Here is a 27,038-nt window from a genome sequence, read left to right on the forward strand (position 1 = left end):
GTTGCTGTTTTCACCAGTAATCTATCTTTTGCTATCATTTTGGTGAAAAATACATACAATAATTGGTGAGAAATTAAACTTCTACACAAAGGGAAAGGGTTGTCTTACATGTTCACTTATTAACCAAGAAGAAAATTTCTCTACATTGGAAGTAATTATGTTGTCCCACATATTAAATGATATAATCTCAAGTATATGTTCCGATCCGAGTAGATGCAACTAAACAACAAATTTATGGTTACAGTACTCTCAACTCTTCACGTACAATAAAATGCAATAAATGTAAATTAATAATAACTATATATACAATCCACTATTCCAAACTTTTCAATGTTAAAATTGTGTCATCTAAATAATGATTCCCGTAAAAAAAAAAAAAACCAAATTTCCAGATGATAAATTCTAATGATTCAACGTCCAAATATTAAATTTTAACCTTGGGAAATTAAACGGCCATTTATTTCAAGGGCCCCTAAAAAGTTTTATTTTTTTATTTTTTAAAAAATATATAAAATTTTAAATATAAAAAATAAATTATTTATATTTAAATTAATATTTTGATTAAAAATTTAAAATTTATAAAAATAATTATAATGTAACAGTATTTAATTTATTTAAAAAATTAATTTTTTTTTAAAAAAAGTGGAAAGCTTTTTGGTCCATTGGTAACCCCAAGGCCCAAAGTAAGTTCCCTTGGGCCTTGGAGTTCGGAGTGTGCTGCCCCGATTGGCACGGCCCAAGCGGGTTGTGCCGGGTCACAGGCCCTTCCTCGGCCTGGCACGGCTAAGGCCCGTTTCTGGCCGTGTTAAGCCTCGGCCCAAAGGAATAGGCCCAGAACGACCCTAAAGCTCGGGCCAGGCCGGGCCGGGGCAGCACGGGTGCTACAGTATCCGCGCCCTGCTGCCGCCCGGCCCGTTTTACATCTGTACGTACCTCGAGCTTCCCCCCGACCCGACAGTAGAGAGTGCGAATAGCCAAATAGCGAGGAAAATCTGGAGGGAAAAGAGAGTCGTCAAAACCCCCAAAACCCTAACACCGCCAAAAACCCTTCTCTCTCCCTCGCTCTCTCCCCATTCGTTATCTTCCTCTTCTCCTTAACAACGACGCTTGCAACGGGGAGCATGTGAATCTCTTCTTCTTCTTCTTCTTCTTCTTCTTCTTCTTCTTCAATCCAACACCCCCCGCCCTCCCTCTCTGCGGCTCGACGAGTCTCAGCGGGGAAGGAAACCACTCCCTCTGGGAGAGCCATGGCGAGGCTCCTCCGCAACACTTATGTTAAGCGAGCTCTTTTCTCCCCGGAGGTTCTTTTCCGAACCCTATCTCGTTCCTATTTTCTCAATCAATATTAATCCTCGTCTCTTAAAATGTGTTCTTTGACGGTAAAATCCCATCTTGGTTTAGTTAAGCTTTCTTTTTTTAAAAAAAAAAGGCGAAATGGACCCTTTTGCATTTGAAAGTTTTAGGTGTAGTTTTTCCCGTATGTTATAACATTTCGTATTCTTCTTCCTCTTCTACTTCTTCAGAATAACTACTCTTACGAGGTACTAATTAATGCATGATCGTCAGGGAGAAATGAGGAGTTAACAAAATGTCCTGACCGTGTGATAGATCTCTAAAACCAATTACAAATATTGGATTTTAACTTAATTGATATGTACTTTGGACTTAGGAGTGCATCGTTGCAATGAGTCCATGGGACATGCCTTTCTTGTTAGCATCCATCGCATTCTCTGCTCTCTGGTATGATCGGTTGAAATTGCTGTTGGCGTTAGTTTTCTACATTATCAACTGATAGCTTGCGTTATCTTAGAGGCATTGAGCTTTATAGTGCACTGGAGTGTATTGTTAATATGCTTGAGCTTATCTTAAATTACAGGTATCTGCGATTGTTGATTTTTTGGGCTCTGTTCATCATTTCTAATGGGAGAAGTCATTCTCTCATATCGTCTTGAATTCTTTGAAGTCTTCTATCTTGCTTAAAGATCCTTTACTTTTGCTCGTCTGCATGACAACCTCTCAGCTCATGTGCTTATGGAAATCAACTCTTGGAGTAAAAATTTATTGTGATCAAAGAGCTCCTTTATTAAGTTTCCATTTGCTGTGTCATGGTGTTTTTTTTTTTCTGGTCCATAAGGGTTGATGCTTAGATCTTCTATGTTTTTTTATCCAAAACTAGTATGGAACTCTGAAGCGTCTGAAGCTCATTTGACATAAGAAAATGACATTTAGGGTAGAATTGGATTAACAAGGTACCATAGCATAAAGAGGTATTATAAATATCCCTTGTAGCCGATACTGCATCGGTATGGAATGTTCATCCCATGCTAATCAACACAATTGGTGGAAGAAGTCCATGTCTTTCAGGGCTTTCTACCTTGCAAAAAGAGCGGAAGCAACTGAATAGATGTTCAATTAAGCTAGTGTAGAGGAAACGGAGGATGCTGAAATAAGATGCAATAATAAAGAGGAAATAGCTGGATGTATTTTCTCTTGGCGGAGATTGCTAGTTGGCGTCAAGTAGGGTAAGTTACAATTTGATGAACAACTTGATTTTGCCGATATGAGGTCTTGTCAGAACCCTGCATAAGTTTTCTTTCCGAAATGGCTGTTTTCTTGTCACTGGTTGATTGAAGGTGAGGATTTTTATGCATGATGCTGATTTTCAGGTATTGGAATTGAAATATTGATTTTTAAGATTTTAGACCACTTATGTGAACGGAGAACATTCTGATGAAAAAGTAAAAGGAGTATTAACAGGAAAATCTTGAAACTAATCATACTTTATTTGGCTATAATTTGGGTTGATAAACTCAGGCTTTTTTGCATGAGATTTAGATATAATGTAATGCCTTAGTTAGAAGAGCAATTTAACGTTTTACTTTTTAACTACTTGAGGTTGTAGAAGTGCCTACTGAACCATAAATTACTTATCCATGCATTATAAGCTTATAAGTCATAACTTTAGTTCCTTCAATACAATCTGGTTGGCAGGGCTACAGGCAAGGGATCTGTGGTTCTTCTTTTCACTTCCGTAGCTTCTCAACTAAAGGTGATGAAATCTCTCTTTCTCTGGCATATCTAATACTCTCTTAAAACATATATTATTGAATATAGCTAATTTCCTCATTCATTTGAGTAGTAGAAAATTCTACTTTTTGTCGTTGGATAATTTGGCCTTTGTTGTCAAGCCATGCAAGCAAGTCTTGTATTTGCATAATAAGACATATATTTGTACTGAACTTTCTGGACACAAATATTAGTACTGAAATTGTTTTAATCAGTTAACGCCTAATACTTTGGGCCAACTAAGTCTAGGCTTTGTTGGTAACTTGGTATTAATATTATTGCTGCTGTCTCATATTTGCTCTGCCTTATACACTTCCCTAATTTTCCCTTTGACTTTCCTACCAATTATGGAAAAGTAGTATGCTAGGTTTTTCATTTCTTCCAGACAATGACAAACATTTCCAATTTTTTTCAGTCTCCTCGCTATAGAAGCTGAGCATCATCCATGTAAACTTGCCTTCAGAAACTTCCTTACCAACTTTCCTACTGTATTTCAGATACCTAGAGCACTTATGTAGGAACTACATTCTTTCGACTTATGCTTTTAAGTTATGTCTCCCTTCTCGTAACTTGTCTCTTTTTATAAATGGCTGTGTTGGACCTAACTTACAATCTATCATTATTAGGGAGAAGAAAGTCAAGGTCAGATGGAACTGATTCCTGTGAGGAGAATCTCTCTAAGAAAGACTTAGCTCTACACCAAGCTTTGGATCAAATCACAGCTTCATTTGGAAAAGGGGCAATTATGTGGCTTGGTCGCTCTCATGGTCCTAGAGAAGTTCCTGTTGTGTCTACTGGATCATTTGCTTTGGATATGGCACTGGGAATTGGTGGACTTCCAAAGGTATGCGCTTATTGTTGGTCTTCAAATACTGTTTGTATGCTTCATTTAGCTGATGGTAAGATGCGATTTTCTTCTGTGTGTGTGTGTGTGTGAGAGAGAGAGAGAGAGAGAGAGAGAGAGAGAGAGAGAGAGAGAGAGAGAGTTTATATGTGTGTGTGTTATGTGGAGTTTTAATCTGCTACCTTTTTAATCAGTTCGCATTAGATGAATTCTTCGTGAATTTTGTTGCCATCTGTACTTGGTTATTCACTTCTGTACGCTAGATGATTTAGGTAAGCTGTTTTTTGCTTTTTTGTCACAACTTGATCCTAAATTCTTATTGTCCCTGACTGTGTTAATTTGCGTTTGAAATTGGAACTTAAATAGTTTGCCTCTTTCATAATGGAACATGAAGAAAGTTGTTTAGCCGACCATGTTATCACTATCAAGATGATTGTGTCCCTCCAAGATGATCTATTTTCCCTAGTGTGTTGGATACTTGGATGTAAATGTTACTTGCATATTATGCTCTCCAACCATCTCTGTGCTAAAAGATAGTAATGAAAAGTTGACTTGCATGCCTTACAAATCTTTTGCCAGTGCCGATAGTTTTTTAGATAGCCATTTGACACAAATATTTGAGCTTATTCATTGAAAGAGAAGACTGATGTAAATTGCCTTCTCTCTTTTCAGACTTCAGACATGCATTGAACTTCAACAAATTATGAACTAGATTACTTTAGAATATGTGTAGCTTTGCAGCCATTAAGTTTCTTTTTGGCAGAATATTGATGATAATCAGCATGTTCTTCACTCTTGAAGGAACATAATAGCTGCATGGAATGATCTTACAGGTCAGCAGGGCCTCCTTTCTCCCTTATTTTGGTGGGGCAAGTGCTTTATGAAAGGATGATAAATCTTTAGTCTAAGGCCTAGTTTGGTAATGCAGTGACTAAAAGCACTATTTATATACCTTTGAAGTGCTTTTGAAATTTTTGGGCCTTTCAAAGCATAAAATCGGTGCTTTTAGCTACTGCATTACCAAACTAGGCCTAAGTTGTTTGTTCTGAGGCTGAAGTAGTATTTGATGTCACATGGACTATGGATATCTAGATACAGACACTAAGTATAGCTTAAGAAGTCTGGAGTGTGCTGAATTATTTCATCAAGGTTTCTCAACTTTTGAGTTGTGGTCCTTAGCCGAGCCCTTATCAATGGTTAGAAGGATTCAATAATGATGAGGGTAAGGTTGAAATTCAAAGAGAGTTGTTGGATGAAGATGTTTAATATAAAAGAACGATAAACCTATCAATGACCAGTGTTCAAGGACAGGATAATAAAGCAGCGTTGATAATTAGAAGGGTATTTGATTCCAGCAAGTTCATAGGCTTCTAATTGTCACGACCAGTCTAGACCTGATTCTTTAAGGCTGTAGAGACATTGAATTGTTTTTATTCTTGAAGTTTTACTTTGTGGCAAACAATTGTGGACTGAAAGATGCTTCATCAATAATAATGACGTTAGATAATGCTATGGTATCTCAGACTATAACCAAGGTGCAATTGATGGGTTAGATTTGTAATGTGGCGGCCAATTGATGGCTCATCTTTCTCGGATTTAATATCCATCTCAAATGCCACGTATAAAATCTGACTCATCAACTGCACTTTGGGATACTTACTTTCTAGACTACCAATTGAATAGTGCGTTGATAAGTGGTAACTATGGTTAAAGCACTATAAGTTAGCTTGACTAATCATCTTTCTCGAAGGACCTAGAATTATTGGTTGATAATATATCGTTGTAGTAGATAATCCGATTGAGACAACAGGTTTTGCTTGTCCGATGCAATATGTGTTATTATGACAAGTATCAATCTTGACATGGCAATTTTAAGAGGATTCCCCCTAAATCAAGCACCTTTCCATCTGCTTTAGTTTGGAGTAAATGCAGTAATGGCCATACCATCTCAGTAGGATAAATATGCATTTGGCTCCACGTTTGGCTCTAAACAGTAAGGAGCCATTGTGACTGTCGGCATAGTGCAATGAAGGGCAGACCGTCTACCTAGTTTGCAGTAAAGGGCAGACCATCTACCTAATGTGCAGCAAGACCTTCTTCTGTTCATTACCATTCTTTTGTGGTTTAGCGGTGAGTATAGCACCGAATTTATTATGGTCTCAAAGTAAGAGAGAGGTAGAACAAATGATTTTGCCTAAAATGTAAATTTTGTCCCTGAAGTTTTACTGAAACTTCAATTTCATTTGCAAAGATCTAATTTTAACAATTAAGTCCTTGAAGATATTCATCCAGAGTGTTCCAACTGCAAAAACTTAGTTACTGAAATTTGACTTGAATCAATAAATTCCAAATTTTACTGACTGTTCCTAGCGCAAGTGGCAAAAGACTTGATGGTTGGTACCTGAGGTTCCTAGTTCGAATCTTAGTTGATTCACATTTACGATTAAGTTTATTTCTAAAAGAAATAAACAAAGCGGGTAGCATGCTACCTTTCTCTCTCAAAAAAAAAAAAATCCGAATTTTCACGTATAATTTACACAAGTCTATCTAAATTCTTCACTGTTCCAGTTTGAGTTTCTTTAGAAGCAACTTTTTGAGGTATATAGAATCCTTTTTTTTTTTTCCCCTTTATACTGGCTTATCTTTCTTTTTTCCTTTGCTAGAAAGCTCTCATATGATTGATATCCTATTTTTATTTATTGAAATCCTCTTTTTTTTTTTAAAAAAAAAGGTGACCTCTTACACGAATGTCTTTATTTTATTGGTTTTGTTTTTGAAGTAGTTTGTTTTTACCATCTTTGTGTGCTATGTCAGACAATTCCATATTTTATACACTATTTTGTACCAATGTAACCACTTGAATTACTTTCATTTGATTGTTCTAGATAGCATTCTTATTGCAAATTTTGTCCACATGTGATTAGCTCATTATCAAGTTTTGGCATTAAACTTTGCAGGATATTATGTTGACTTTTTGGTTCTCTTTTCTAGGGACGTGTGGTGGAGGTGTATGGTCCAGAAGCTTCAGGCAAAACGACTCTTGCTCTTCATGTTATTGCTGAAGCACAAAAATATGGAGGTAATATCTAGAATGCAGCAACTATGTCCATATTCCTCTCTCTTTTTCATATTTTTGCTAACAATTAACTGGGCAGAATAACAGATTGAAAGAATACAATAATTTGTTAAGTCCTTTGATCTCAAGTGCATAAGTTGATGTATCGATTGAGAGAAATTTTAAGTGTTTACGCAACATGAGAAAGACAGTAATTGAAAGAGTGTGAATCCTGTAGGAAGCAAGTGAAGTGCAATCATCCACTCTATAACAGCTATCCAATATGACATGGGTGCTATCTTCTACTTTCAGTTCCAATATGGTCAGATTTTAGTTCAACTAAATGTATTGTAATTAAAAATTTTATTTTTTTCTCAAATAATGTTTGATGGTACTTGTCAATTGTAAAGCAATATTAGATTGGCAGAACACAACTCAAAAGGTAAGAACACTCTGGGGAAGAAACAAACATTTATTACAGGCTGTCAACTTGATGCCAACTTTTGATAACTTGGTGCCAGATTTTTGGGAAAAGCCAAACCACTCTATACATGGGTTTCGTGTGGAACCTACAGGTCAAGCTGGTTGGATCTTGATCTATCTTCAATTGACAGTTTAAGCTCATATTATGTTGTAACGAAGCTGAAAGGTTCCATCTAGATAAAAATTGTGGAGGGAGAAGGATGATAACTTCTGATGTATTGGAGTTGCCTTTCAATCCCCATGTGCTTGTAACTTCGTACTTTCAGAAGAACAATATATAAAGAAGTATAAAATCTTCTTGTGCTTTTGCCTTTTTTAAAAACATTTTAAATTATATTGAATGGTTCTATGTGTGATTTTCTATATTTGATTCATATTCTTATTCTGTACTTATTGACCTCTGTTGCTTTCTTGTCATATTTCTAGGTTATTGTGCCTTTGTAGATGCTGAGCATGCTCTAGATCCCGCACTGGCAGAGTCCATTGGTGTAAAAACTGACAATTTACTCCTTTCTCAGCCCGATTGTGGTGAGCAGGCACTTAGTCTTGTCGATACCCTGATTCGTAGTGGTTCTGTTGATGTCGTGGTTGTAGACAGTGTAAGTCCCTTAATGCTGTTTTCTTCTCTTTTATTATGGGCTGGTTTTCATTTTGTTTCGTCAAATATTTTTCATTTTCCACTTATATGTTGTGATTAATATTCACCCATTTGGCTCACCATTCTTGGATTGCTTCTGTGTAATTTAATTTGTATGGTATAGAGTTTGCTTCTTATATTTATCTAGTATGAGCTTAAAAGCGTTAATATTGTGCTTGGTGAGAAAGCCACAATGAGTTTGTTACTTGAAAACCAACAATGGTGAAATGAAGTGCATCCTAAAATAACCGTGATAAAATGGCAAAATCATTGGACATTAGAACGATTGGAATATCCTCAAGCTAACAAACTGAGACAATTCCAGTTGTATGGCAGAATGATACTTGATTCAGCTGATCTCTCTTAGTATCAGGTTGAGGCTGAGTTGCCGAAGTTTGAGAATTGGCTCTAAGGCTCTCCTATAATCCTAAACGTATGTGAATCATCAAGCAGTAGTGAAAAGCTATGCGAATAAATTATACTAGTTTTAGTGGGCTTCATCTGACTAACTACTTGGAGGCAAAGATGGCATGGGTCACCCATTCTGTTCATTGTATGAATTGTTTTTCAAATTTGATGTCTGTTCTTACTAAATTTGATGGGACCACTTGAGTCATATTTACTTCAATTGGAGAAATGAAAACAAAGTTAGAAAGTTATTTTTCCATGGAAAAAGGGTAAAAGGATTCTATGCTAAATCATGTCAGTGTGACTGCTTTGTGCCACTGGTACAAAGGGGTATGCTGACATTAGCTTGGTGCCGGTATGCTCTACGGTGCTTGTGGATTACTAGCACAGCAATCCTTGTTTGGAGGAAATATTTGGTTAGTCAGATGGTGAAGAAATAAGTCTCTTACGAAGTCTTTTTTTAACTTTCTTACTGCTGTTCGCTTCTTATGCCTAACACTGTTTAATCCGTGGTATGCGATGCGTGATGAAATTTACTTACTCTCGCTGAGGCAGCATATGTGCTGCCTATTGTTCTGTTCCTTATAAGAGATTTAGTTCATTCTTTTTTTCCACATTACATGCGCTACGGAATAATCTGTTTTTTCTATATTTATCTGCGTAACCTTGAACCTTTTGTTTACCCAAACTATGGAATGACAGGTAGCAGCACTTGTCCCTAAAAGTGAACTGGATGGTGAGATGGGAGATGCACACGTGGCCCTCCAAGCTAGGTTGATGAGTCAAGCTCTTCGCAAACTGAGCCATTCTCTCTCTCTTTCCCAGACAATTTTGCTATTTATAAATCAGGTATCTAAGTGTATATATACTGTTCAAAGTTCATTTGGTTGGTTCTCTCACTCTTGGAATTGTTGTTACAAGGGTCATAGGTCCGAAGCATGGACAGCAGAACTTTACCTATTAAGCGTATCAATGCATATATAAATGCTTTATGATATCCACATTTGATCTTTACTTGTGTGCCTACACTTACCATAGACTTCTTCACTTGTTAGCATTTCATTTTTTCAATGTGTTCCTCTTCTTCATTTAAGAATGAAAATAACCATTTACAATTCACTTGAAACTTTGAATGATTATTGACTCAGAGCTTTGTTTAGTAAAACTGTATGTAATCGTTCAAAATTGAAATCTTTTAATTTACACTTAGATGTAACTGTTGAGAATTGGCTTCGATGAGTATTCTTTTCTTACATGAAGTGGTTAGTTGGCTTGCACCCTAAGATAAAGAGAAGTTGTATCATAAATGGTAGTTGTATCATAAATTTGTATTTTACACGAAGAATCCAGTTTCATGATGCTTTAATATTATGCCACACTATTTGCCAAATATAATAAGTCAGTAATTTCTTGACGAAGGGCTGTGTGCTTTGTCGAACTAATTTCTTACCAAGAGGAACCTGATTTGCATATTATTTGGATTATTGGTTTTACTTAGGTGAGGTCAAAAGTGAGCACGTTTGGTGGATTTGGAGGGCCAACTGAAGTTACCTCTGGGGGTAATGCGTTGAAATTTTACGCGTCTGTCCGCCTGAATATCAAACGAATTGGCTTGGTTAAAAAGGGTGAAGAGGTAAGCAACTACTACATTGTAAATATTTACATCTTGCTATTACCTTTAATTTGGCATTGAGCCAATGTAATATAAGTAAAGCACTCAATTGCATTTAGTACATTTATAGATGCCTTTTTTCCCCCTACTTTCAGACTGTAGGTAGCCAAGTTCTGGTGAAGATTGTGAAGAATAAACACGCCCCACCATTTAAGACTGCTCAGTTTGAGCTCGAATTTGGAAAAGGGATATGCCGCGACTCAGAAATAATTGACCTGGGTCTCAAGAATAAGTTCATAACAAAAGCTGGCGGTGCTTTCTACAATTTCAATGGCCAGAGTTTTCGTGGGAAAGATGCCATTAAACGCTATTTTGCTGAGAATGAAGGTGTTCGGGATGAGGTCATGACGAAGTTAAAAGAGAAATTAATGCAAAACGACACAGAGAAGAAGCATGATTCGGGAAGTGAAACAGCGGAGGATGTTTCCGAAGAGATTGTTGCTTCCGATACAACGGACGAGGAAATTGTTGCTGCAGTTGAGGCATGACATAACACACCAAATGTCGCATTCAGTGATACAAAGTTAAAAAGGCCAACTTGAAATGCAGATTTAGAAAATGATAATCTATCTAATTTGGACTTTTTGGATGAGGATCTGCGGAGAGCAGTTTCCAAGGGAGATGCTGGCCTGTTAGAGCGAATTTATTCTCTGATCATTGTTTTGGGCATGTATAATTGCCTTTGTACGGGAAGGCAGCGAGAGGTGATGGAAAGTAAAGGGCCGAGTAATCCTAGTATGACTTGGGTGCCTCTGGTGTATCCTGAAGCTAAGTTCATTCAAGTTATGATTTTATGTGGTATGTATAGCTTTTTGAATTTCTCACGGCTGGTGTGCTTGCATTTAGCTATTTAGCTGCCCTGTCTGGTGGTGTTTTACCAGTCTTTTTATTTCTGTTGGATTGCTTGTTATCAAAGTTGAAAAAACTTAAGGTGGTCTAGCGTGACTCCCCATCCGGTGGTCTAGCGTGGCTGTGGATGGCGCTTAATTTTTCTTTCCTTTTTTTCTCGGTGAAGTACAAAAAAGATCTAGCAGTTTCGATCGAACGCTCGACCCCCATGTCATTAACATTTTTCATGCGACTGTCATGTAACTCTTAGATGCCAAGTGTTGGATGCTAAGTTGTGTAGGTGGGTTTAAGGGCAATCTAATCACTTTTTATGGGACCGATGGCTAGGTATGTACAAAGATAGAGAAACATTGGGAATATTACTCGGTTAAAATAAGAAGAGGAATATTTCATGTTGAGGTCCAAATAGTTGGAAAACTTTCAGCAGGCAAGTTTCCAGCAACGTCCCATTGGGTATAACTGTACGTTTGACAGTTGAGGAACCCTGGTGCAATTTATCGAACTGAAGTTGTTCCTCCCAAAAAATAACAAAAGCCTAAATCTAACAAAAGCCTAAATCTACCGACCGTTTAACGACATAAGAGGAAATCATTTTCCAACAAGGCTAGTGATGGAATGAGGTTCGGCAACGAAAGAGAGGAGAATAAGGATGGCACTAGGAAAAGCCCCACAGCAGACATCTCAAGGATGTATGGACAGAGAACCATAGAGAGGCACTACCAGAAAGGTGAAAGGTGAGCACTATTTTGACCGTGCTGATCAAAGTAGTCATAGAACTTTGGGACTGAGATACCCATAAATGTATCATAAATGGAAATACAAAAGAGGTATTTACAAAGAACCCATCTTTTTCTGTGTGGATCTAGAGAATTACTAGTACTTCAGTACACGTTCAGAGTCCAAAGGGTTACTTGGCCAGTTCACAAAATTGAATTCTCACCGACCGTGTCTAGCACAAATAGCAAAAGGCTTAACAATTGATACCCAAGATCTCAAGTTCGAAGTCTAATTGCTCTTACATTTTCAGCGAAATAGATAGCATACTATCTTTCTCTCTCAAAAAAGAAGAAGAAGAAGAATTCTCCAAACAACATCCACCACCTGTGTAAAACATTATACAATGATGGAAGCATGCCTTAGTAAGTAAAGGAGCTCAAACCAACGTAAAACTCTTAACTTTTAGAATATAGGTACTCATATACCTCTGTTATCATTGAAATTGAATACCTATATTGAGCTTTCAGATATAAGAATTTTATGACAAAATTGTGGGTTGAAGCTTTTACTTTGTACTGCGCGCTCCCATACCAATATCAAAACCAAGAGGCATCCTCTTATATCTTGCAAGTGTATCAGATTCTTCAGATGCAAGACATGGTTGTGCGCTATTTTTGGGAGAGACATCGGCGCTTTGCAACCTCTTCTAATGAGAAGGTGATAAAAAGTAGCGGCAGTGCATGTACTTGGAACCTGAGGTAAGCTAAGCTCTAGTCTGAATCTAGCTTCTGCTCATTTTGTTGCCTTTTCATCAATAGACACAATCTTATCCATGTCTGAGAAGTAAGGCCAAGTGCTTTTGCCATTCTCATTTTTCCTACTTTCCTGCGACAGAAAGAAATAGCGCAGATTGTTACAGATTAAAGGTAGAAAAAAAGACTAGCAAAGTAACAGGGGGCATGACTGTGGATAATGGTAGTAGCCAACAGAAAAACACCTAAAGCAGCCTCGAGTTGTAATTATTGGAGTTGTAATTATTGGAGTTGTAATACGGATTCTACTCTTCAGTACAGTTCTACTTTCATCAGGATTCTCTATCATCTCATTTCCTACTTTTACCTTAACTACCAAATTTAGTTTCCCTCCAAAGGCACCTTTGATTTGAATAAACTCACTCTTTCTTACTGGTGCCTTAAGTAGTCTCAGTTTCACATATCAAAAACAAACTCTATTGATTTTTGACAAAAGCTCTTCCTATAACCAGTGTTGAGTACAACTGATGTTTATTCCATCCTCTGCATTAATCTAAGACATGACACATCCACTTGTAACATTCCCATTTCAGCAGTACTCACTATTTGCAAGCTTTGTTTAATTGTTTGTTAGTTGCCCAAATTTTGAATACATACAGATGAATAGGCCTTTATAGTATTCTTATGCCAAATGGGCGTCATGTTAGTTTACATTCCTTTCAATCAAGACTTGCGACATGTAAGTAGCTCATATTCTGTTGATATGTTAAAATCTCAAAATGAGAACAATTCCACAACTACTCAAACTGGAAGAACCAACAAGGAACTAACAACTGAAAAAGAAACCAAAAAGAATAATACCAAACAAGGAATTAAATCACAAACACAGCCCCTAGCAATGAGAAACATTCAAATCAGTCATTTCATCAGAACTGCTAAAATAATCAGTATGCAAATAAAAAGTTGCATAAATGTAAATATACCTCATATTTCTGAACTAACGATGCCCAAAGAGATTTGCATTGTGCTGGGGTGCGGGTTATCCCGTGGCTCATCATGTCATCAGATATTTCTTCCCAAAGAACCATTCTGGCTTTAGTGGTCTGGAACTTGTTGTCCAAGTCCCCGCGCATTTTAATTAATCTCTTAATTTCCTCGGGTTTCCATTTGTTCCTTTTAGCCGATTTACCGGCCGGTTGAGGACCCAATTTGGTAGGCACCTTGCTATTATTTACTTTTCGTTTATTAGATTTTGAGTGGTCTACTGAAACCGAACCATTGGCAGCTTTTGCAATTTCGACTGCTGAAGGGCTTTTATATGACTCCCAAAATTCTACCAATTTCATAGGGCTTTCTGGAGACGATAAGTCTTGACGTGAGCTTCTGGATGCGTCATCAGATATTGACTCCTCAACTTCAGAGTTGTCACCTACATGTGAGGTGTACATAAAGTTAGCATTTAGTAGAGAAACAGAAAAAGAAAATGTGACGCAAAGATAAAACATTATTAAAAAGGGCAATAATTGGCTAAAAGAACCATAAATAGCGTGTTAACATCTCCAGCTACTTTACACCTGATTCCCAGGAAGAGTAGCCAACTGGACTAATATATAATGTTAGTATTTTATCCCCTTTTATTGGTAGCTAAAGGAAGAGTAGCCAACTGGACTAATATATAATGTTAGTATTTTATCCCCTTTTACTGGTAGCTAAAGTGCAAGATTTTCTAGTTACTCAACAAAATGCAATCTGCAATATATACAGAAAAAACCAGAACCCAAAACTACTTACAATTAAACTATGCAACCAAATCAGTAGAGAACTACTACAAGCCACCAAATCAGGCATTAAGTAGGAAGAGCAAGAGCAACGTAATATCAATCAAATGTCAAGTTCATAATCCACAAATTAAACCATAAATTCAATTTAAGAGTACCTTCAGGTTCCTCTTCCATAACATTCAAATCATCATGCATTTCAGCAGCATCTTCCTTAAATTTCTTGCTTGAACTCTTAGTCAGATGTCTATCAGATAATTGATTAACCACAGAAAACCCAAAGTTGCCATGAGATTCCCCAGATAATTTAGTTGTCAGTTCTTCAACAAGAACTCCGGTAGTATTCTCCACAGCAATGGCAATGACTTCAGGTCTTTTGCTGCTGTATTTCCGCACCATCTTTCTTAATACTTCTGATACTATCCGTTCCATGTGAGCCAACGGACAGTTCACCGGACAGCTTGAGAGTGCAGCATGAGCAGCTTTATAGAGTGCATCTAATAGCTTTCCTTTATCAAGCCATAGGCAGCGAGTGGTGATCCGTATTTTTCCTTTCAAAGATGATTGCGATGAACCATTTACATTCCGTGGTCTCATAATTTCCATGCTGCAAAAACAATAAAAGAAAAGGAGAATTGACTTTTTTCTCTTCGTAAAAAAAGGAGAAAATCCAAGTCAACAGGCAATAAGAAAACTAGCCCCAAATTCTCCACGATTATTTTAACAAAAAATAAAGCATCAATATGGAGAACAGGAATAATAAACAATCAGCATGGATATCAATAAAAACACATGGACATGGACACTAAGACTCGAAGAAAAAGCACTTAAGCTTCACCTAAAGGAAGAATGCTCATTAGAAAGACGACAACAAGTACCATAATCATTAAAAACCTCCACTGTCTCTCAAGCCTAGCGAATATAACCCAAGAGATTTGCACCATTACCTAACAATGATAATGCCATCTGCTGCAATCCTTAACCTCTCATCTATGCAAAGTTCAGCTGATGTCCCAAAGGCCTTATCTCCATCACTGTACATTAACTGCAAAAGCAAAAATGTATCATAAGACAACTAGCAAAATTTAAAATAAAAAGAGATAAAAAATTAAAAAAAAATTGGAAAAAAAAAACCTGCAATTCCTCTTTTCCAAGTGAAGCGAACCCAGTGGACAAAACTCTTCTATTTCGGAGGTGTGAAACACCAAGCATCTCCCCATTCTTAATGACCTGCAACAAGTAGATATCATCTAGCCACAGGCTTATTTAGAAACTCAGAGTCTAAAACAATAGCAAACTAATAAATGAATGAAAATGATAAAAAGTATATATTACTTAATCTCTACATAATAATTGGAGTTTATTGCCTGAAATATTTACCCAAAAGCTCAATATTAATGAATTTTTGTGATAAAAATGTATCTGGAGTTGGGTGTTGGGTAGGGTTGAAAAACAGACGTTTAACTCAAACCCATGAGTCCCATCTGACCTATATTACCCAAAGAGTAAGGTGAAGCTTTTAAACAAGATCAGGTCAATTTTGCCACCCTAAGAATAATAGAGAAAAAACATACTACTAATAGAGTTAAAGAAAACTTCACAACTACCTAGGCTATTTAGGTAATAATTAACTTACAGTAGTGTGTCGTATGCCAGTGGACCGCCCAAGTAACTCATGCTCTTTAAGGAACAGGAGTTCTCCATGAATGGGCAAGAAGTGTTGAGGTTTAACAATTTTTAGAACTTCCTCCTACAAAATTCAATAAAATTAAGATGTATCATAAAGTCTAAAAGATATCACTCAGTCATTTTGTAGTTTGTATAGATACAAGGAGACAAATACCACAAGATACAACCAGTGAAAATTGCATCATAAAAGAGATTTCAAGCAAACTACCATAAACAATGGATTCATAAAGCCAAACTCACCAATTCATCACGATAACCGTGCCCCGATGTATGCAGGCCCGAATTTTTACCCATCACAATTGTGGGTCCAAGCTCTGATAAACGATTTAGCATCTTCATGACCCTAGTCTCATTTCCGGGAATGACCTACAATGTATATTCGGATGTTCAAAGAGTCAAAATTAAAAGTTCAAAGCTATGCACGTGAACCTTCATTTTGCATCTGCATGAAAGTGCACGTTAAATTTAAAACAACTGAAAGAACATCAAAAAATGACGGAGGAAATAAAGAAGACAAAACAGGAGGCTTTTTGCAATGAAATGAACTGCAAATCTCGTTTATATCCGTATTCCCATGGCATGTAGCACTATCTCCCTCTTCATGGAGAAACCATGTAGCACTATCTCCCTCTTCATGGATAAACCATGTCTGATAGGTTATAAGGCTACAAAATGGCTAAAAGTTAAAAATTTGGTGAAGAAGGATCAATGATTGAACCATTTGATGAGGCTTGTCACTTTCTTTCGAGAACCCATGTATTTCATTTATCATCTGAAGACAATTTCTATGCAAGACACTTTGGTTACGAATATGAGGTACTAGGGCTTGAAGATCAATTTGTAATCCAAGTACTTAATTGGGGAGATTATGTGATAGAGGCTTAAAGATGAATTTATACGTGCAAGCATCAACTAACTAACCTAATAAAGGCTTTAAGGGCATCAGAAGTTGAAAACAAAGTAAAAGCATATAGACCTCACCCCAACTACAGCGCACTTTGGAATGAGCACCTTAATTTAAAAGTTGGATTTTATTACCAAACCTTAGAGTAGGGCTTGTTTAAGATTCTATCTTATTCAAGTCCTCTTAGTCAGAATTTGACAGTATTTTTACCTTTTCTAATAGAACATTCTTTAACCTACAAGAATATTCTGTTACTTGACAGAATATTCTGTTACTTTTTGACAGAAACTGTCAAGTTCTAACTTTGCTCGACCAAATTTTCTGAAATCATTAGTGGAGTTTTATGTAGTAAAATTAATATTCTAAGCTGACCGTCTCTAGTGCAAGTGGCAAAGGGCTTGGTAGTTGGTACCCAAGGTCGCAAGTATGAATCCGAATTGATTCACATTTCCAGCTAGTTTATTTCTAAAAAAATAAACGAAGTGGGTAGCATGCTACCTTTCTGTCTCAAAAAAAATAATAATAATAATACTTCTAAAGTTTAGGCACCTATTCAAAATATGCTGAAGTTCAGGTCAAGTTTGTACATTTTGACTCAAAAGTAAAAAGTTCGTGGATGTTGAAACAACTTGAAAACATAGAAAACAAATATTGATAGAAAACCTTTTGTATGGACAATCAAAATATATGTGAAATAAAGATTATGGACAAGATTCTGGAGTTCCTTCTTTTACTTTTATTGCCCCAGGATAGAAGTTTTGAGATGATTGATAAAAGTGTTGCTGGAAATTTGTAATACCTTAGCAGAATAGAGAATCACATCCTCCTTGCTCAATTTGAGACAATGGCTGCCCCCATATGAGGCAAGATTTAGAGCTGCACGTGGTTCTGCCTGACACAACATTGAGCACACTAAAATGCTACAAAACTTCTTAAGAGGAACTAGCAGGTAAATAAAATGAAAAGTTCTTGCACAACAGCAGAATGTCTTACTTGTGAGCCAGTTGTAACAATCAACAGATCTTTCGGGGCATAGGCATCAATATCCTCTACTTTCACCTGCAATAATAATTGATCTTGGCATAATTAGTCAGCCAGAATAAAAAATTAGGGTTTCACTAAATAAGGAGCAAATTTTTCTGCCTCTGATGTGTAAACCTAAAACTCTTTTAGAGTTTGCAATTTTTCATAGTGAAAAGACATGGTACTGAAAAAACATCTTATACGCATCCCACTCTGCTTCATGAAAATAGCAATTCTTCTCAGCAAATGATAATAAAGAACAAGATGGTAAGCTTGAATTAGTATGGAAAGCAAAATTATTGGCAGGTAATGCAAGTTATTTAGATACGAAGCTAATGAATATTTGAAGGAAGCATAGGCACATGCGCATATCAAAAAAAATAATAATCATCGTAAGTTGCCTTTTTCACCAAATCCATAGTCCTAATTTACCTCGTAGAGTTTTAAGCTGCCTTAACATTTGTCATTTAAGAGGTATCTATATGATTACAAAATTAACACAGCTCTTTCATATGACCATGCAATTAGTTGGGTGTGTTTCATGGGAATAATTTGAGGCCTAGAATAGAAATACAAATAAATTATTCCCATTTTGATTCCAATTGCTGGCTACCACCTTGCTGCCATCGTTGCCTCTGCCACCACCACCAATGCCGTTGTCCTGCTACTGGCTGTCATCATCATTATGATCACGACTGCCATCCCAAGGGCCATAACAACCACAATTGTTATAACTATCGCTGCCGCCACCACCACTATCTTGCCATCACTACAATTACCATCCTCACCGCTATTACCACCGTTCTCACTCGTAGCACCATACCTTAGCAAACCAAAGATGGACATCATTCAGGTCAGGCCCGTTCTCAACTGGTGTAATTTTGCAGGCTAGGTCAGCAATATTCACTACATATTCCAAATCTGAGCCTGCTCCAAATTGACCAGCTTGCATAAGAAACCGGCTTGGGCCAAGTAAACAGAAGAAAGAAAAACTTGAGACTGACCCAGATTTTCTCCGGCTTCAAAATTTGAGGCCATATCAGGATTGACGAAGCAAGCCATCCTCAACCCAACTTGCAAACAATTGTGATGGTCTAACTCAAGGTTTAAAGTGTCGTGGCACGGAGGCGTGCCGTTATGTCCCTGGCACGGTACGGCACAGACACGCTTGCGTGCCGATAGATACGCATGACCTCCTACTGGCACGCTTTGGCACGGACTTATTTTAGTTTTTTTGGTTCCAATAAACTCTTATAATATTATTTTGAAAGATTTAAACAAAATAATTATGAATATTTACTATGTATACCTTACTATACTCATCAATTAACATGCATGAAAGCTTTTTGTAAGTAAAGTACAGCTATACCTGATGTAGAATAGAAATTAAAATATAATAATAAAGTTCACAAGTACAATAATTATTTAAATTTACATCTTTATATAGAGATGACTGCTTAATTTCACATAAATCGTCGCGCTTGATCATATGGCATATTGTTATCTGCAGATACAAGATTTATTTAACAATGTTGATATAAGTATTGCTGGTATCGTGAGAAATTCATATATTCCCAATATTACATCCATATTTTTTGTTCTTTTATTCTTTTTTAAAATATCTAATCAAAATTTGTTTAGGAAATCGATTTTTGTTCCTTTGATTCATCGAAAGTTTCACGGTGCGACAAATTTTGACAAAACATTTTGTGAAGAAAAAATGGATGTTTGTGGTGGAAGTAGATGGCTCAGGCCGATAGGCCCAAGCCCGTAGCCCACCACTGACATCCGAGGGAGGTGCAGGGGGCTTCGCCCCCCGCGGTATGGATTGAATATGTTAATTTAAATTTGCTCTTATATTGATAAATAAGAAGTTAAAAAAAAGATATCTGCCAAAAAGCAAAAAAATGTTGAAAAAAAGACAACAAAGTGAAAAAAAAAAAAAGACAATATAGGTGACCCAAGGGGGGGAGGGGGAGGGGGGCTCTAAACCCCAGAGGACAAAACCAAAAAAAAACCAAAAAAAAGCCAAAAAGGAAAAAAAAAAAAATTGCCGGCACGCACGGTACGTGCCGCCGGCACGCACCTGCGTGCCACTTTGTCTCGAGCGGCACGCATGTGCGTGCCGCGAAACAAGGGGGGGTCCGAGACCCCCCCTGTACCGTGCCCCCTTCTTGGGGGCACGATACGGCACGCCCCCGTGCCGTACGGCACGGGCGGCACTTTAAACCTTGGTCTAACTAGCTCAGGCGGGTTGGGTTGGATTTGCACAGGGTCTATGCCACTGCCACTACCACTACCACTACCACTACCGTCATCATCATAGGCATCACCAAACCATTGTACAACTGTCACCAATACGACTTACAAAACCACACTACCCTTGCCAATAATGCCACCAGCTGTTGTCACCAGCACCTCATAGCCACCGCGTCATTTCAATGAATAACAATAATAATGGGTCATGGGAGTGATCTATTCTGATTCTGATTCTAATTGTGAACCAGGAGATGCAGCCACTCTTAGACCATTTCCCTTCACAAACAAAATGTTACTCTGCATAACATACAAATATGACGGACTTTATTGCCCTTATATATATAATACTAATCGTTCAAGCCAATAAGATCCTTTGGCCATGTCTAGTTTTTTTAATAGTGCCTCATAAATCATCTGTTCCCCCCATTGCAAGGAAAGGGATGGATATCCATGTTTCAGTGAACCAGGGACACAAATTCTCAAGTCTGAATTCTTTGTCATTTAACTGTCCCTAGGATCACGTTCCTGCTTAATTTAAAGGCTACCATTTCTATTTCATGGTCCTGAAGGTCATGAATAGGATCATTCAATTGGGGAGTGATTCAAATATAAAACATACCAAGCCCATATATGAAGAAAGCTTTCCTAAATAGTAGATCCTCACTGATATTCATCCAAACAAACTAAATGTAGAAAGGAATGTAATTACGATACTTGTTCCATACCAAGGTTGAAGGATCTAATGGTGCCTTTCCATCCTTAAAAGCAGCATCTAAGTAAGTTCTAAGCGACATGCCAACGAATACCTGTTTCATTGATCAGATCCAGCAAAATTACGTAAGAAAATTTCCACCTCAAACATAACATAAAACCAAATAGCTATTATTTTGTAGTGCAAATGATGCATAATTAAACTGAGGGGGCCTACCAATTTTCGACCAGTTAAGTCGGCAGCAGCTTTCACACTTCCAATACGATGTATGTTAGAAGCAAACTGCGTAGTGATCACCCTTCCTTTTGCAGCTGATATATGTCGTAATAATGCATCTGCTACAACAGATTCACTAATTGATCTTCCAGGGGAAAGCACGTTTGTCGAGTCACTCATCATCTTGAAAAGAATACAAGAAGAAATAAGCAAGCTCATTAAATCTGCTTGCATAAAATTTTGGGAAATGCAGCAAACAAAATTCCCCAGGTACTGGTATACAGTCATATGATTGATAACTGTCAACAAAATATGATTACCAAAAGGTAATCCCATCTTGTTCTACATATTGCCTCTCAGCCCTGAAATAGGTACTATTAATTGGCATACATATTGTAAGCAAAAACATAACAGATGAAAGTCAGAGGCTCAAACAACCTCACAAGATGGACTGCTCACAGATCTACAGACTAAAAGAATTAAAGGCATAGCCGTTAGATCTCTTCTTTTCTGGATGCATAAGAAGCAACAAATACAAACCATGTAGAATTGTAAATCAAACTCTTTTTATGGATAGCCTGACCAATTCTGACGCCATGTGATCTAAATGCAAAAGACGTCTAAAATAAACAACAGAAGTCTCAAAACTTGACTTCAGTACTAGCAACTTTCAGACAAAAATATATTTGGACAGAAGTCAAGCAAGTTCCACAAAACTTACCCTTCACCAAACCTGCCTTCCAGCTGACATTTTCACCAAACAAAATGGTGAGCTGATCATCTGAGCTTGATTTGGGCTCCATTTTTTTTTTGTATAACTAGTCAAGGTTGATAAAAAATTTAGGCTCGATATCATGAGCTTAGCTTGAACATCAGTAGGCTTAACAAGGTCGGTTTCCCTCATACCTTCTACTTATAAATTGTGAAACTATTGGTAACAAAGATATGAAAGGCATTGCAAAAAATTTGAAACAATAGTTGAATTTAAGATTCTACTAAGATATCACTAACCATAGAAGAAATTAAAGCCAATCAATACAAGGAAACAAGTGCGCATAAAAATTTATGACTTGCTTAACTTACTAGAGTCACGCCTTCTTTGGAAAGCTCCTCCAATGCTTCACGATCAAAAATTTTGCCGTCCACTGGTGACTCATCAATCTTCCAAACAATTGTTACTCATACAAATAAGAAGAAGGTCACAATTCATAAAAATTCATACAATACAATGTTCGGGCTTACCTTCCAGTCACCAGTATGAAAAATTGTCCCATCACTACAGCGGAGGACAAGACCACAGCAATCAGGAATTGAATGAGTTACACGAATAGGCTCCACCTCAAATGGTCCAGCACAGAACTTCCTTCTAACCTTAAAAGCCTTAAGCCTTGATGAGAGAAAAATCCCAAACTCTTTCAAGCGCTTTTTAATTAACTGTGCATTAATAAAATGAATAGTTATTCCATTTGTTACAAGACACACAGCCATCAAGAAATCTAAAAGGAAAGATATCTAGGGAAAGACGGTAAGGGAAAACAAATTTGCTAGGATTACGGAAGTCCAACAAAACAGAATTAACGATATCCAGTGAGACAAGCTGAGAAACAATTCAAATATCAAAATAAGACCAATGACAGGCACCATCCTGCTCATTATTGATTGTACCTCCATTGTGAAGGATGAAGCAAAAATTGGTGTATTAGAATCCAGTGCTGGGATAACCTGTTTAAATTGAAGAATCAGAAGAAAATAATTAATATGAAGAAATTTATCCTAATTTTATCATCTTCTGTTCACGCACACAATTAGACAAATTATTGTTAAGAAACACCCTGATATCAAATTTGACACCATGTCGGCAGATGTTCTGAGATGTATACACAGCAAAAAGGCTGCAGATGTCTTCTCTACATCAAACAATAAAAGCTACCTATATAATAAGGTATGTCAGCAAAAATCATTCAGTTTCAGATTTTGGTACTGTTTGGCAGCTAGCTCGATTATTCTGAAATCCACATCCCTAAGACAATCTGCGTTCCAAAATTTAAAATTATACAACAAGACAAATATGATGCTTTGAAAACTTTTCCCATCAATTTCAATGTAAATATATTCAGCTAAGATGAAATTCTATTATTCTAATCTTAAGCATACAAGTAAATGCACAATAATATGAGCAACAAAAATTAGAGAAAACAATTTCAAGTAGTAGAAAGGACACTTTACCCAAGGCAACGCACCAATGTGATCCTCATGGCCATGTGTTATAATCACTGCTTCAATTTTATGGCTCCATCTTTTGATAAATGTAGTGTCTGGTATGATCTTTTGGACGCCAAACTCATCATAGCTGATATGCATGTAGCACAAACAATCAAAATATAGAAATAAAAAAAGGAAAAAGAAAAAGAAAAAGGGGATGAATAGCGTGCGCACACACACAACCAAAAAAAAATTAATCACTTCATACGAGCAGTAAGAAGAAGTTCTGGCCTTCACTGGCTTCAAAATGACTGAGACTAAAATTTGGTAGCTTTTAGTTTTGAAGTCGATGGATCAAATAGTGATTTAAAATGACAGTCTTAAAAATTATTATTTAAGCCAAAAAAAAATTCAAATAAGTTTGTGTACTGCAAGTACAGAATTTTGCAATGGAAAGGATAGAATAGAATGACATCAGCAACGAAAGTTGCTGCCATTTCATCTACATTAATAATGTTTCTAAACAGTTATAAATAAACTTTCAACATATAATAAAGCATAGACTCTGTAACTAGTGACGTCTATCACATACTCTGGAAACATAACCCCTGCATCGACCAAGATATAACGGTCGTAATGTCCTACAAGCATGCAATTCATCCCAATCTCCCCAAGGCCGCCAATTGGGAGAACTCGAAGCGGCGGACCATCTAATCCTTCATAAAACTGTTCCAACTTGCGCTGAACAGAATCCTCCAAGCTTTTACCCACCCCTTCCATTCTTCTCGATCTTTTCCGAGGCACTTTAGATTCTCGAGAACCTATTGAGGAAAAAAAAAAAAAAACATTATCAGAATTAGATCATCAAAGTAGCAAATTTCCAATCCATCCATCAAAACTTTACTCTATCCAAAGAATAAAAAGAAAAGAAGGGCCTGTAATGATGCCAAAAAGAAAACAGCAAAGCATGTTTGAAAATTTGAAAAACTAGGAACTTGGTAACTGCTGCTTCAAATTGGGCATTCAAAGTTATTACATATAATTTAGAATAGTCCAAGCCCAATGACGGTAGCTAACAGATTGTTCAGTGAGCGCAAAGTTCGCCCAGCAGAAAGAGAGCTTTTTTGCGTCATTTCCAAACCTAAAACCAGGCACAGAGAAGAGGACGGCCTGAGTATGTGTTCAATGGAAGCGGGGACAAAATGGGACCAAAATTGAAGCGGAAAGGAGAAACCTTTGGTGGCGGAGGGATGTCCCGCGGAGCACCGGAGGACGGGTCTCACGACCATGGGCCTCCGAGCGAGGCCGCAGGGGCAGAGCGGAGGGAGCGCCACGAGAGAAACCATGTCGCCACCACCCTAAATCGCAGCTACTCGGCTAGGGTTTTGATTTGTTTTGTTCGGTTCGGATGGGGAACTAAGGAGACGACGACAACGACGACGACGGCGGCGGCGATGATAAGCGGAGCGACGAGGGAAGAAGCGGGAAAAAAGGAAGGAGATTGCGCGATACAGGAACTGTGTCTGTGTGAGAGAGTGATTGCGAAGAAGTATTAGAGTGTTTCGAAACCTTTTGGTTTTGATGCAGCGAAAATATCTCCCTCTTATCGCGTTCCCGCTGCTGTTCGTGCAGAGCACGTGCGGCCTGATAATTCATGAGCTGAACCCAAATGTAATTAAAAATAAAAATAAAAAACTTTTTTTTTGTTAAATAAAAACTTTTGATTGGAGATTTTTTTAAAAAAAAAAAATACACTCTCCATGAAAACAAAAATACTCTGGTCCTTAAAAAATAAATAAATAAATAAATAAGCATCTCGGATAGGTTGTTGAATATATTAGCAAATTTATATTACACTATAGATAGATTACCGCCTATGTTTGCATACATAATATAATAATAATTATAATAAAAAAAAAACTATAAAGGCTTACAAACAATGGCATATTGGCATTCATAATTTCATATGCATCAAAGTTTCTTTATAGATATACAAGTATTGACCAGGATTGATCAACAAAACCGAACTATGGGTGGATCGAGGCAATCAACCTAAAGGAAAGCTTGAGCCCTTAACGCCTCGCTCGGCCCGTACTGCAACTGGCCCGACCCAAATACTTTGGGTCGTCATATGGGCTTGACGGGCCGGGCCGAAGTGACCCATTTGCATCTCCCTCGCCCAGAATTGGTTTCGTTGAAAAGTGCACTAATAAAACAAAAGTTGATGGCTCAATCTCAATCACGAATTCACGATGTCGCTAAAGGGCAAAACTTATTGTGCTAGTGATTAGGGATCTGACGAACAACTTAATTATACTGTACTAATTAGTAAAAAAAAAAAAAAAGTATTTAAGATGTATGGTTTTTGGCATAAGAGTTGCTTTTCGAGCATTACTGTTCAATTTCTAAGAAGAAAACAACAACAAATTTCTAGAAATTAAAAGGATAGTGAATTGCAGTAAGTAAGAACAATTAAAAGGTTAGGACAAAAGTGAAATCTCGTGAAAGAAAAAAAAAAAAAGAGTTACGAAGCATTCGTGCAATCGACTAATTAATTAAATAGATCTTCATTATCTATTTTCCAATTCTGATGAATGCGCAACCTGCACATATTCTGTAGGGAGCCTAAGAGCCTTGGCCGCCTTCACTCGGTGCGTTCCATGACATTTTCATTACTACGACTTATCGATAAGAAAAACGAAGGTTCTGGGAATTTGAGTTTTCACCGCAATTTTTTTACAATCGAATACATTTTTAATAAATTAATGAATTTAACCCGTACGATTGTATATATACTAATGAGTGAATCATATAATTATAGATTATAGATGGAGCCTCCTTCGAACGAGATCCATGGGCCCTTTTTCTTAAAAAAAAAAAATGTCAAATTAATGCTCAATCTGTTAGCCGGACACTGGCCAAAATGACGGATAAGATAAACAATGCAGGCCGGACCCAAATGATCTTCGGAAAAGAGAAGCTTTATGCAGTGAAACAAGAAAAAAGAGAACCCGTAATCAATTAATTTAATTTATGCGTATGCATAAAAATGAAAGCAGCGTAATAAATTAATTCTAGTCCCACACAACAAAATCATCAATACAGGTACATATGCTCCTGCCTAAAATGTGCTGCCCCATCTCTGTATTCAATACCCATGCAACCCCTGCAATCGGAGTCATATGTTATGGGGTTTCTGCATGAGATCTAGAATCTGGTTGCGCATTGCTCGCATACAATGCACCTTGAAACAGCCATCATGTGGCTGGTATATTAATTAAATATAAAATATGAAGTGATCAATGCCCAAGGGAACATCGTCATATGCCCCTCACATGGTTCAGCCTTCCTGCCATACGGGGCATCTCAAGTTGTGGCAACAGTGCCATACATAAGCAAATTACTAAGCTAGCTAGCTAGCTCCTCGACCAGCAATATATGTAGAGAGAGAGAGAACTACAAATTAATTGTCCCTCAGAGTTTAAGAAACTAAAGAACGATATATATTTTAATCATTCATATATACCGATGACTTATTTCAATGTTTTGGGCTCGAGCATGTTTGATCAGCTCAAGACATAGATTTCGATTAACTAGCTGAGGTAAAATTAAACAAGATTAGGAGCTTAATGAGAAAGACAAACTTACTATTTGCTAACTTAATAATGTGTGAAACTACAGTTTGTCTCCAAACTTAAGTTAATTAAGTTATTATTAGATAACTATATTTTGTTTTATTCGCCATGTGAGAGAGAGAGAGAGAGAGAGAGAG

General features: G+C 37.1%; 2 protein-coding genes across 6 annotated transcripts; one reads left to right on the top strand and one right to left on the bottom strand.

The window, feature by feature from the left end:
• Positions 964-11,162, top strand: LOC109721524 (DNA repair protein recA homolog 3, mitochondrial). Of its 3 annotated transcripts, none has more exons than XM_020249177.1 (8): positions 964-1,301; positions 2,992-3,049; positions 3,693-3,910; positions 6,902-6,989; positions 7,875-8,047; positions 9,196-9,342; positions 9,992-10,126; positions 10,261-11,162. In XM_020249177.1, exons 1-8 carry the CDS (start codon positions 1,248-1,250, stop codon positions 10,651-10,653), a joined length of 1,266 nt encoding a protein of 421 aa, XP_020104766.1. In that variant the 5' UTR covers positions 964-1,247; the 3' UTR covers positions 10,654-11,162. The 3 variants fall into 3 exon arrangements, with proteins under 3 accessions (XP_020104766.1, XP_020104775.1, XP_020104780.1); XM_020249186.1 differs by lacking the exon at positions 964-1,301 and adding an exon at positions 2,351-2,522; XM_020249191.1 differs by lacking the exons at positions 964-1,301; positions 2,992-3,049 and adding an exon at positions 3,429-3,580.
• LOC109721501 (ribonuclease J) lies at positions 11,843-24,852 on the bottom strand. Of its 3 annotated transcripts, XM_020249162.1 has the most exons (18): positions 24,501-24,635; positions 24,303-24,407; positions 23,859-24,087; positions 23,291-23,414; positions 22,730-22,786; positions 22,307-22,498; positions 22,148-22,225; positions 21,065-21,247; positions 20,862-20,942; positions 17,848-17,913; positions 17,654-17,746; positions 16,191-16,316; positions 15,898-16,011; positions 15,396-15,491; positions 15,209-15,306; positions 14,420-14,868; positions 13,467-13,912; positions 11,843-12,616 (listed from the first exon to the last, which is right to left on the bottom strand). In XM_020249162.1, exons 3-18 carry the CDS (start codon positions 24,044-24,046, stop codon positions 12,524-12,526), a joined length of 2,484 nt encoding a protein of 827 aa, XP_020104751.1. In that variant the 5' UTR covers positions 24,047-24,087; positions 24,303-24,407; positions 24,501-24,635; the 3' UTR covers positions 11,843-12,523. The 3 variants fall into 3 exon arrangements, with proteins under 3 accessions (XP_020104751.1, XP_020104743.1, XP_020104756.1); XM_020249154.1 differs by lacking the exon at positions 24,303-24,407 and having other exon boundaries at positions 24,501-24,852; XM_020249167.1 differs by lacking the exons at positions 24,303-24,407; positions 24,501-24,635 and having other exon boundaries at positions 23,305-23,414; positions 23,859-23,987.

This window comes from Ananas comosus, linkage group 1 (genome assembly GCF_001540865.1).
Source record: "Ananas comosus cultivar F153 linkage group 1, ASM154086v1, whole genome shotgun sequence".
NCBI lineage: Eukaryota > Viridiplantae > Streptophyta > Magnoliopsida > Poales > Bromeliaceae > Ananas > Ananas comosus.